This window comes from Balaenoptera borealis (genome assembly GCF_965194805.1).
Source record: "Balaenoptera borealis genome assembly, chromosome: 19".
In the NCBI taxonomy this organism is placed as follows: Eukaryota; Metazoa; Chordata; class Mammalia; order Artiodactyla; family Balaenopteridae; genus Balaenoptera; species Balaenoptera borealis.
In genome coordinates this window covers 18,979,354-18,992,010 of record NC_138878.1, presented here as the reverse complement: position 1 = coordinate 18,992,010, position 12,657 = coordinate 18,979,354, and the positions used below count along the sequence as shown (strand labels likewise).

At 47.4% G+C, this 12,657-nt stretch overlaps 1 protein-coding gene across 1 annotated transcript in view; it reads left to right on the top strand.

Moving 5' to 3' along the window:
- The window catches only part of CDH5 (cadherin 5), a 36,344-nt gene extending 30,598 nt beyond the window's left edge, over positions 1-5,746 (top strand). Inside the window, exons 11-12 of the mRNA XM_082368908.1 lie at positions 1,279-1,524; positions 3,618-5,746. Coding sequence (XP_082225034.1) covers positions 1,279-1,524; positions 3,618-4,132 — 761 coding nt within the window. The 3' untranslated portion in view covers positions 4,133-5,746. The remainder of the gene's footprint in view (positions 1-1,278; positions 1,525-3,617) is intronic.
- Positions 5,747-12,657: the final 6,911 nt, after the last annotated feature.

Below are 12,657 nucleotides of genomic sequence, written 5' to 3'. Positions count from 1 at the left end.
GAGAGTGAGGGGCAGACCCAGGGGATGAGCCACAGACTCGTCGTCCTTAAGGAGCCTCCTATGGGATGGGGATGGTGGCTATGATGCGCGGACAGTCCATGACAGACCATTCAACATTCCGCTGTCTTTAGTAGTAAATAATATGGAAAAAACACCTGTCACCCCATCCCCAGTGCCCACCTCAATCCTGCCTCAGAGGAGGCCTGTAGTGGAGAAGAAAGCTTAAGCACCACCCCAGCGACACCCCATATGTGACCAGGAGACTAGCTTGTTGATCTCAGATTCACTTAGAACATGAATGTCCTGCTACAATATTAAATGAGTATAGTGAGAAATCTCTAATTTCCCTCATAGAGTGTCAGTGGCCATATTGTTATTATTTTCAATTATAATAGACATGGCTACTTACTAATGAAATGTAATTGGCTTCCATTTGAAATCTAAAAGATGGCCTCCTTTGCTTTTGGCTTCCTGAGTGTGCCAACCCCGCATGGCTAGGTAAACCCTGGAACGGGGAGTCCCTGGACCCTCTGACCATCATAATCTCCTAGGAGCCAACAAAGGGCAGATTATCCAGCCACTGAATCAGAAATGCGGGAGAGGGGAGGGGGAAAAGGAAGGAGGAGTGGAGGGGGGCGGTTCTGAAAAACCAGCATGTTTAAAAATCTCCCTGGGGAATTCTGTACATGGATTGATTGGAGCTGAGAGGGAGAGCCAATATTTGGGCCAAAGCGCATTCTCAATTCCAGCCTGACCAGGGAATCCTCAATTACATATGCAATCATCCCCTCAGTGCCCCAGGGAACTGTGCATTGTTTTTACTTTCTAATGGATTTTCAGGGATAGCAAAAACAGCCTTAGAAGTTAGCCCGATGCTAAAAGACTTTTTAAGACTTTATTTCCCCGATTGCTCATCAAAGCTTGAAACGATGCGTTAATTAGCTGAGAGTCACCTTTTATTGAAGTAGGGTTAGGGGTCAGGCATATCATTTGCCCACAGAAACAGAAAGCAAGGGTTCTACGTTCTGGCCAAGTCCTTCTCAGAGGCTAGGTCGAAGCAGCTGCCCAAAACATCCCCTCTCTGGAGGAACAGACCTGCGTTCAAATGGCTAAAACCTGAGGCAGGGGGTGCAAAGGGCAGAGGCACAGCCCAGGCAGCACGTGGGCTGGTGCAGGTACCAAGGGCTTCCTGGAGGTGGCAGGCCACACCGTCAGTGTGGATGAGAGGATGGGCACTCCAGGCAGCAGAGCCTGACTCCGAGGCCTTGGTGTTTCCAGATAACACAGCCAACATCACAGTCAAGTACGGGTATTTTGACCGAGAGCGCGCCAAGGTCCACCACCTGCCCGTGCTCATCTCGGACAACGGGAGGCCAAGCCTCACAGGCACCAGCATGCTGGATGTGACCGTGTGCAAGTGCAACGAACGCGGCGAGTTCACCTTGTGTGAGGAGGTGGCCGCCCAGGTGGGCGTCAGCATCCAGGCGCTGGTAGCTATCTTTCTCTGCATCCTCACCATCACAGGTCAGTGCCCAGGAGGATGGGAGGGGACATTGAGGGGGCTGCACAGGAGAAGGAAGAGGCCAGGGGTCCAGGCCCAACCCTGCCTCCAGGCCCTAGTGCAGTCCTGTGCTAGGTGTAAGCTCCATCTCCTTGGGTGCCTAACTGTGGGGATGGTGGGGGGCGGGGGAGGGGAAACAAGGGGGACTCAAGGCTCCTTCCCCAGTTTAAAATACTTTATATATAACATTCACTCATTCAACTGACACATTTTGAGCACTTATTGTGTGCCAGGCACTGTTCTAGGCATTTATTTATATAAAACCTCTTTTGAGGGAATTCCCTGGCGGTCCAATGGTTAGGACTCTTCGCTCTCACTGCAAAGGGGCCGGGTTCAATCCCTGGTCAGGGAACTAAGATCCCACAAGTCGCACCTGTTTTGAAAAAAGAGGATCCAGTTCTTCTTTTGGAGAGAAATGGAAAGTTTAAAATTTCTAGTTTAGATTATTGCCAGTGGTTTTCTTTCTATTTTTAGGATTTCTCCAGCCTTGATATCTCTTTTCTTCTTGTTTGGGCCTCAGAAACTTTAGGAGCATTTTAGGCCTTGCCTTAGTTTGGGTTCCCCAGGAAGCAGACCCTGGGACCAGGATTGGGGTGCACATGGTTTATTTGAGAGGCACTCCCAGGGAGCCCCAGAAGGAAGAGGGGGAGTGACACTGGAAAGGTAGGCAGCCCGTCAAGGGCAAGTTGTCACACAAGTTGCCACCACGGGACACTGCAGCTTCTTCTCACTGGAGACTGGGTGGCGGCACTCACAGCCCATGTTTTTCCAGCGATGCCCACCAGCTGATGGTGGGGCTCCTCCCAGAGGTGTTAAGTTCTCCTGCGTTTCACCTGGGGCAGGGGCTGGCCCTCCAGAGGAAGCCCTTGGGTGCTTAGAGGTCACCCTGTGCACTACAATGACAGGACCGGGGGACACAGTGAGGGACCCACATTATCTGCTCCACGCCTTTCCTGCCAGTGGCTTCCCTGAGAGGCCCCCTGGCAGTGCCCCCCCTTCTGGGGCTTCTGTGGCAAAGAGTCCAGACCCAGATTTTCCTCTCAATAAAAATTAATAGTAATGATATCCTGGCATCACCACCACACACAGAACTGCACTTAACCTCATCGCCACCTTATCAAATAGAAACAGAACAGAGGAGTCATCACTTCCATTTTACAGGCAAGGAAACAGAGGCTCAGAGAGGCCATCCTGGCTTTTCTTAGGTATGGAACAGTTTGTTAGGTAACTCGAGGCTAGAAGGACAGCGTCTAGGGATGCTCTGAGCCTACTTCTAGGGGCTCTCTGCCCCACATGGTCCACCCCTCCTGGGGGCTGGCAACCGTCATGCAGTCACACACCTCAGAGCTTCGAGCAGGGCCAACATCACACCGCTGCCTGATCGTGGGACTCTGGGCACGTCACTCAGCTTCTCTGAGCTCGGTTTGCTCATGTAAAATGGGATATTAATACCTACTTTGAGTAAAAGAACATGAAAATGTGCCAATACCATGCCAGCATGTATACAGTAGGTGCTCAAGAGTAGCTGCTGCTACTGCAATGGGTGCCATGTCTACCAGCACCACCATGACCCATCATCATCATCATCATCATGGCTCAGAATCTTTGCACTCCAAATTCCAACTCCATCCCTTTCCCCATTTCTGCCCCAACCTCTGGCCTCCTGGCCTTTGGACAAGGCACAGAAGGATTTGCCACAGTGGTTAAGAGGAGGGAGGAACTGAGGATGCCGGTAGATGGGCAGGAGAGTGGCAGGAGAGAATGAACTTGAGGGAGGCCCATTCTGTTGCTCTCCCCCTACCCCTACTGCGGCCAGGACACCAACAAGGATGGATCCTGGGTCGGGGTGGGGTGGAGATGACTCGAGTGGGAGCGAGGTGGACCCACCAGGTGTCTAGACCAAACCAAAACTTCTGCGTTGGCCCAGCTGCCACTGGGAGCTGGGCTGGCCCAGGGATTCCCAGGGAGGAGGGGAGGGTGCAGGTGAACCTCGGGGAGTGGGTGTCCGCCGCTCTGCTGGGCCATGGCTGACCAGCTCTGGCTCGCTCGTTCGCAGTGATCACCCTCCTCATCATCCTGCGGCGGCGGCTCCGGAAGCAGGCCCGCGCCCACGGCAAGAGCGTGCCAGAGATCCACGAGCAGCTGGTCACCTACGACGAGGAGGGCGGTGGCGAGATGGACACCACCAGCTACGACGTGTCGGTGCTCAACTCGGTGCGCCACGGTGGGACCAAGCCCCCGCGGCCGGCGCTGGACACGCGGCCGTCCCTCTACGCACAGGTGCAGAAGCCGCCGCGGCACGCGCCCGGGGCACACGGGCCCGGGGAGATGGCCGCGATGATCGAGGTGAAGAAGGACGAGGCGGACCACGACGGCGGCGGCCCACCCTACGACACGCTGCACATCTACGGCTACGAGGGCGCCGAGTCCATCGCCGAGTCCCTCAGCTCCCTGGGCACCGATTCATCTGACTCGGACATCGATTATGACTTTCTCAATGACTGGGGACCCAGGTTCAAGATGCTGGCCGAGCTGTATGGCTCGGACCCTCGGGAGGAGCTGGTGTATTAGGGGACCGCGGCCCTCTGGGCCTGGGGACCCAAACCACTGCAGCTCAGGCTAGTCGGACACGGGCACTGAGCCCTCCCATCGTAGCACTCATGTCCCAGCCTAACAGCCCTTCCTCATGGGTCCCAGAGACCTCACCAGCTTGGATGGCAAAATCCAAGTCCCTGACATGTCCAGGAACATATTTCAGTGATGGTTACTCCCAAAACACTGGAAAACACCAGGCTGGTGTTCTGTCTGGGCTGAGACATCCACATAACCCTGTCACCTGCGACTACGGGTCCAACTCAAAGACTTTCTCTGGCTTCTCAAAGCAGATTATGCTCAACTGCCAGGGGGAGGTCTTCCCCTGAGGTCCCTGAACCCCTGGGGGGGGGGGGTCCTGGTGCCTGTCACCTGGAGGCAAGGGGCTGGATGGCATGACTGTGGGGCCAGACTCTCTGTAGCCCAGTCCCACACGAGACTGGGACCGCCCACCAGGCCTGCCCTGCTTTAGCTTCCTCACACCCTCCCAAGACCCCCAGCATTCCGCAGCCTCTCCCCAGGCCTGTCAAAAGGGAGGAAGGGCCTCTTGACATCCCCCAACCCTGGGTCTTGAGGTGACCTCACTGGCCTGCCATGCCTGTAACTATGCTGTACTGTGTACTGAAAATTCATCCAAGGTCAGGGAAATGGCTCGTTGAACTTTAAAGCAACTGTGAATTCATCCTGGAGGGACAGTGGAGACCAAACGAGACCACAGATCATAGGGTGAGGGCCACCTCCGTACCCACTCCCTCCAGAGAGGGCCAGGAGTCGCTGTGACCCCAATTTGAGACTCATGACACCCCTCCAGTTTTGCCTGGGAAGTGGGGCAGATGTTCCCGGAGCAGAAGACCTCTCCCCGCCTCGCCCGGTCACTCATTCATGCTGTCTCTTTCTTTTTTCTTTCTCTCCATCTACTCTTGATCTCTTGACTTAGAGGCACTTAAGGTGTGACCCACATCAACTCTGGCCAAAGTCCAAACCCAAACATGACTGCGCAACACAGCTGTGCCATTTGCCTTTACACCTCGTTGTTGCCACATCTCAGGGAACCCCAGCAGGGCCCCATCCCTACAGAAGGCAAGGCCCCTGCTCAGGCCCAGTGGTCACCTGTTCCTCTTCCACTTTCAGCCACATATGGAACTTTCCACTGCAAACACACCTTGGGGAAGTGGCATCACTCGATGGGGGTGCGGGGAAGGAGGCAAACTCTCTGACTCACCATTTGTCATGGACCAAGGTTCCTGCTCTGGGCAAGGCCCCTCAATTCAGGGGATTGTAGATAACACTGACTTTTTATTTTTAACCAATAACGAGTTTTTCATATTTTTTTTTTTTTTTACTAATAATACTTATACATTTCTAGCTCTCACAAACATATAGAATAAGGGTTTTTGCATAATAAGCAGGTTGCTATTTAGGTTAACAATTTTAATTCAGGGTTTTTAGTTGGATAAACAAATTCCTGTAACCTTCTATTTCCTATCATTGTAGTAATTGCTCTAGTGATAATGACTATATATATATTGGCTACACTGGTGCATGGGACATACTGTATTTTTTTATAACTAAATAAAGAAAAATCTTGAAATACTTCTCTTTCTAGAGCTGAGCGAGCTCATGTGAAACACAAGCACATACACCACCACCATCATCAGAGGAACCCAGGGTGCAAGGCGACATTTGCAGTCAGGATTTCAGAAGCACACTGCAGGAAAGTGATTGCAGCAGAGAATAACAAGGGACACCTAGTCCATCCCGGTCTCCTCTCAGAGCCCCATGCCTTCCCTCAGCCTCTGTACATGGCCCCCAATCCCACCCCGACTCTACACAGCAGGCAGGGCCTCTGGAAGCTGGAGCTGCCACACCTTTTCCAACTGACAAATGAACCAGACGAGTGATATACATCAGCAGTGAGGGAGGAAATCAATCTAATTAGCTGGTTGACAACAGTGATTGAGCAGCTGGCACTTTAGTGGGGTGTGTGGACCCCAACATTGGGGTCTGCCTGGAAAACCTCACAATCAAAAATGAGAACAGGAAGCCTCTTTGCCAGACTTAGGACTTGAATTGGGTAGGTGGGAGATGAAGCTCACTTCAGCAAGGCCCCTGCTCCTTGATTTCCTGCAGGATTTCCTGGGCAGTGTGTCTCCCAGGGATGATATTTTGCAAACTGTGCTCTGGATAAACACTACTTCCTGGAGCTCTCAGGGGGCAATTTGTCTTAATTCCAATTTTGCTCTAATTTCACTAGCATTTCTTTTTTGATCCATTGGTTATTTGAAATGTATTGTTTAATTTCCAAACATTTGTGAATTTTCCAAATTTCCTTCCATTATTGATTTCTAATTTCATTCCATTGTGGTCAGAGAGCATAAATTTTATGATTTAAATCCTTGTAAATTTACTGATACTAGTTTTATACCCTAACATATGTTTTATCCTGAAGAATGTTCCATGTGCACTAGAGAGGAATATGTATTCTACTGTTGTGATGGAGTGTTCTATAGTGGTATGTTAGTGTTGTTCAAGACTTTTATTTCCACACTGATCTTCTGTCTAGTTAGTCTATCAATTATTGAAAGTCTAATGCTAAAATCTCCAGCTATTACTGTTGAATTGTATATTTCTCCCTTCAACTCTTGTCAGATTTTGCTTCATATATTTTGAGTCTCTGTTGTTACGGGCATATAATCTTATAATTGTTATACCTTCTTGATGGATTGACCCTTTTAGCATTATAAAATGTACCTCTTTACGTCTAGTCATAATTTTTATCTTAAAGTCTATTTTGTCTGATATTAGTATAGTCACTCCAGCTCTCTTTTGGTTACTGTTTACATGGTATATCTTTTTCTTTCCTTCTCTTTTCAGCCTATTTGTGTCTTTTAATATAAAGCGTGTCTTCTGTGAACAAAATATAGTTGGATCAGGGCAGTTTATCCATTCTACCAATCTCTATTTGATTGAAAGGTTTAATCCTTTTACATTTAATTACCAACAAGGTAGGGTTTATGTCTGTCATTTTCCTATTTGTATTCTCTGTCTTATGTCTTTTTTGTTCCTCTATTACCCCATTATTGCCGTTTTTATGTTAAATAGATATTTTATAGTGTACCATTTTAATTCTCTTGACGTTTCTTTTACTATATTTTGTTTTTTTCTTAATGGTTCTCCTAAGGATTATACTTAAAATCTTAACTTATAACAATCCAGTTAGAATTTGTACCAACTTAAGTAGTGTACAAAACTTTGCCCCTAATAGATCCACTCCCTCCCCCCTCCTTTGTGCTATCACTGTTGTACATATTACATTTTTATACATCATATGCCCATCAACATAGATTTATAATTATTGCTTTATACAGTTGTCTTTTAAATCATATAGGAGGGAAAAAAGAGTTACAAACTACATATATACTGCTTTTTTTTTTTATAAATGTATTTATTTTATTTATTTTTGGCTGCATTGGGTCTTCGTTGCTGCGTGTGTGCTTTCTCTAGTTGCGGTGAGTTGGGGCTCTTCATTGCAGTGTGCGGGCTTCTTATTGCGGTGGCTTCTCTTGTTGCGGAGCATGGGCTCTAGGCGCGCAGGCTTCAGTAGTTGTGGCTCACGGGCTCTAGAGCACGGGCTCAGTAGTTGTGGTGCACGGGCTTAGTTGCTCCATGGCATGTGGGATCTTCCCAGACCAGGGCTCAAACCCGTGTCCCCTGCATTGGCAGGCAGATTCTTAACCACTGCACCACCAGGGAAGCCCTATACTGTCTTTTATATTTATCTATACAGTTACCTTTATCGCTGATCTTTATTTCTTCATGTGGATTCAAGTTACTGTCTATTTACTTTCATTTCAGCCTGAATGATCCCTTTAGTATATTTTGTAGGGAAGGTCTGCTAGTGAGGAATCTATTTTATCTGGGAAGTCTTGATTTCACCTTTATTTTTTGCAGGATAGTTTTGCTAGATATGGAATTACTGGTTGATAGGCTTTTTCTTTCAGCCCTTTGAATGTCATCCCACTGCCTTCTGGCCTCCCTGGCTTCTGATGAGAAATTGAGTGTTAATCTTATTGAGGAAACGTTTTATGTGATAAGCTGTTTCTCTCTTGCTGCTTTCAATATTCCCTCTGTCTGTGACTTTCAACAGTCTCATTATGATGTGTCTAGAGTTGATCTTAGGAGTTCATTGAACTTTTTAGATGTGTAGATTAATATTTTTATCAAATTTGGGAAGTTTGGGACCATTATTTCTTCAAATATTCTGTCTCTTTCTCTCCCTCCTTTCCTCTGGGACTCTCATTATGCATATATCAGGATGCTTGCTAATGTCCAATGGGTATCTAAGGCTCTATTAATTTTCTTTTTTCTGCTCCTCAGACTAGATTATCTCAATTAACCTATCCTCAAGTTTGCTGACCGTTTCTTCAGCTAACTCACATTTGCTCTTGAGGTCTTCTAGTGTATTTTCCTTTCACTTATTGTAGTTTCAACTCCAGAATTTCTATTTGGTTCTTTTTTATACCTCTTTATTGATATTCTCTATTTGTTGACACACCACTCTCATACTTCTCTTTCATTCTTTAGATATGGTTTCCTTTAGTTCTTTGAAAAGATTTTAAATAACTGGCTTAAAGTATTTGTCTAGTAAGTCCAACCTTTGGGTTTCTTTAGGGATAATTTCTATTGATTGCTTGTTTTCTTGTGAATGGGCCATTCTTTCTTATTTCTTGGCATGTCTCATAATTTCTATAGAAAATTGGATATTTAAATAATACAATATGGCAACTGTGGAAACCAGATCCCTAACCCCCAGAGTTTGCTGTTGCTGCGTTTTGTTGCTGCTGCAGTTTGTTTAGTGACTTTCCTAAACTAATGCTGTAAAGTTTGTACTCTTTGTTGTGTGCGGTCACTGAAGTCTCTGTTTGGTAGCGGTCAGTTAGCAATTGGACAAAGTCCCTTAAATGCCTGGAATGAATAAGTCTCTCAGCATTTGCCAAGGAGTTCTGTGTGTATGTTGGGGAACTCCTTTGATACTCAGGCAGGCAGTCTACAAATCTGCCTTAGCCTTAACTTTTTGTTGCACAGAGCCTCCAGGTCAGTCAGAGGTGAGAGCTTAGGGCCTTCCCAGGTCTTCTCTGAGAATGTGCACATCCCTGCACATGTGAGTGGCCTTTTAGATTCCCAGGAATATGCCAAAGTTTTTCAAAGCCCTCTGTGGACAGCTCATTCCCTAACTTTTCCTTTAAGACTTTTGGTTAACTTCTTGTTTGCCCTAGTTGTTATCATTGCCTCAGGCAACTGTGATGTTAAATGATTGCCACTGATTATTTTCAACAAATGCCCCCAGGAAAAAAGGCTTGCTTGCATTAAGCAAGCTTCAAGCCAGGTCAAATAAACACAACCTTTCAAGGGAGGTCATCTAGGGAACCACCAGATGGGTCAAATGATGACAGTTATCTGGGAATTGAGCTTTGGAGGAGTTCCAATTCTGTTCTGCCCCTTCCAGTGGCTTCCAGGCTGCTGATTTTCACTGTTAATTGTGGAGCTACTGGGTTTCAAGGCTACTACAGGACTGGAGAGAGGGGAATGGGACTATGGAAAGTTAAAACACTACAAAGTTCACTATTCTTACCAAGATTATCTGATTGTTTTTAATGAACACTCCTTGGATTGTTTCAAGCCTTTGGTTAATTTCCAGAGTTCTGAAAAAGTTGATTTTGATAACTTTCTCCAGTGTTCTCATTGCTTTTATGGAAGAGAGGATTTCCTTATTCTGCCATTTCTGCTGATGTCACCCCCTCAGGCTGGTTTTTGTGTTCTCTTTTCCTACTTGTCTGAAGTGCCTGCCCTCTGAACTCAGTTTTCCAATCCCTGGAGCCCATGGGATCTCTTCACTACTTCTTCCTCCAAGAAGCCTCCCAGGCAGTCCCAAATCAGGCAGTCCCTATCCCTCCAAACCTCCCAGAGGGGCCCAGCTCTGAGCACTTTGCCACTCTGGCCACATCTTCTCTGACTCCTATTTACCCCGAGGCGGGAAGAGTGATCCTCATGAAAGCTAAGGGCTCACCTCTCAGTTTGGAACCTTTAGTGGACACCAAGAAAGGGCACAAACCCAGTGTTCCCTGGAATCTGCTTACCACACTGCACATACCTGCTCCAGCCAACCATGGGCCCCCCCACCTGGCCAAAGTGGGCAGGAGCTGCAAAGGCTCTGCGCCCTTCCCCAGTTCAAACCTATGAAGCCAGCATGACCTTCCTCATTTCACAGATGACTAAAGTGAGACCGAGAAAGGGATCTTTCTGGAACTCTGCCTTTCTGGGAAGGCCCTAAGCTCTCTTCTCTGGCTGACCTTGAGGCTCTGTGCAATAAAAAGTGGCCAGAGTCACACAGCAAGTTAAAGAGAGAGTTGGGAGTAGCACCCGCCTCCTGGCTCCCAGGAAAACGTGGATCTGCGGGAGACTTCCTCGGACCTGGGGGCTTGGAGGCTGGACCAGGAAACATCATCCACGCCCACTGTGCTAGTCATGGAGAAAATGACCACTAGGGGGCGCGCGGCCTCAACACACGCTCAGGACTCGATAGCATCCCGGGGATGGAACACCACGGTATCCTGACATAGACCTCCGGTTCCAAGGGGCCTGGACCTTGGCAGAACGCAGATCAGAGAGGCAACCATGGGGTCTGGCCCCAGAACTCACTCTGCACCTCCCCTCCTGCCAGTCTCTGATGGGGAAAAGAAAGGCAGGTACCTAGTTCCCCATAGGTACCTGTGGCCTCCAGCAGCACTGATGACAAACAGAATCTCAACTAGAGGGAGCAGCTGGCCCTGGCTGTGGGATCCGTGGGCATGTGCACCCCATTATCCTTTCCTGCACCAGGGGCCCCTGCCTCAGTGTCCACACTCAGCCCTCCTGCTCTGCTACACCCTGCTTTCGCCAAGCCAATCCTGGAGCATTGACTCTGGGCCAGAAAGAGCAGCCATCCTTGAGCACCCTGGTTCCAGGCATCGCCCAGGTCAAGAATCCTTACCATAAATTCTACTGTCCTCGAAATGGTAGGTTGAATCTCTGCTCTTCACAACCAAAACTCTAGACCACCCAGCAATCCCCCTTCTAAGGACATAGCCTAAGAGACAAGTACAGCACGTATCTGCCACAGTGTTAATTTCAGGTATATACAAATCAAAAAATAGGAAACAACAGAAATGCCCAATAATAAAAGACTCGTAAGGTAAAATATGGCAGATCCATAAAACAATACTGGCAGCCATTAAGTCATGTGACATGGTGATCTTGAGTTGAACTCAAGGTCAAACAAAAAAGCTGAACTCAATGCATTATTTACAGTCAGATCTCAACTTTTTCTAGCAGATATCCATCTCCAGGCTTGGGAATTATGAATAATTTTTCTTTTCTTTTTAATTCTGTGTTTCCCAAATTTTCTATAATCAGCATGCATTATGTTTATAATCAGAAAAGAATGTTAGTTTAATGTTAACTTGTAAACACTTCCTTCTCACTGAAAAACAGTAAATTTGATAAGCAAAGTTTCCCCACATATCATTTGAAGTTTTTGTTTTTTAAAAAAAAAAGTTTTTGGTTCACAGATACTTTTTTTAAATTAACTAATTGCTTTTGAACCCAGCAAAACAAGTTGTTGATTTTTTTAAAAAATCATTCCTTTGAACTTAGTCCTGTGGGATCTTCATCTCTTAGCCTTTGGAGTTTTTTAACCCCAGATTTCCGGCAACTTTCTGAATCAGAACTATTATAGTCCATGGGATGAGGAAAACCTGGTTTTCCAGCCAAGTGACCCCATAGGATTCTGCAATGCATAGAAATATCCTAGGGACTTCCCTGGTGGCGCAGCAGTTAAGAATCCACCTGCCAACGCAGTGGACACGGGTTCGAGCCCTGGTCCGGGAAGATTCCACATGCCATGGAACAACTAAGCCCGCCCGTACACCACAACTACTGAACCTGCATTCTAGAGCCCACGAGCCACAACTGCTGAGGCCACGTGCCACAACTACTGAAGCCCACGCGCCTAGAGCCTGTGCTCTGCAACAAGAGAAGCCACTGCAATGAGAAGCCCACGCACCGCAACGAAGAGTAGCCCCCACTCACCACGACTAGAGAAAAGCCCATGTGCAGCAAACAAACCCAATGCAGCCAAAATTAATTAATTAATTAATTAATTTTTAAAAGAAACATTCTACATTACTCTTATACTACATTACTCAAAGATATAAGAGAAAAAGCTGAGACCAATTTCCCACAGTCCATCCCGAGGCCATCTGGGGATGTCTCGGAAAGCTGAGTGTCCACCAACTCTCAGGGACTTCACAGAACTTTGCAATGCACTTTTGTAGCACAAGGTGTAGGAAGTGCCGTTAACCTCTGACGCTCCTGAGTAACGGCTGCTGGTGGGATGTTTGATGATGTTACACAGGAAGCTGCGCAAAGGGGTTTTGTTTTCATATGGGACTCTGAGCAGGAAGTGA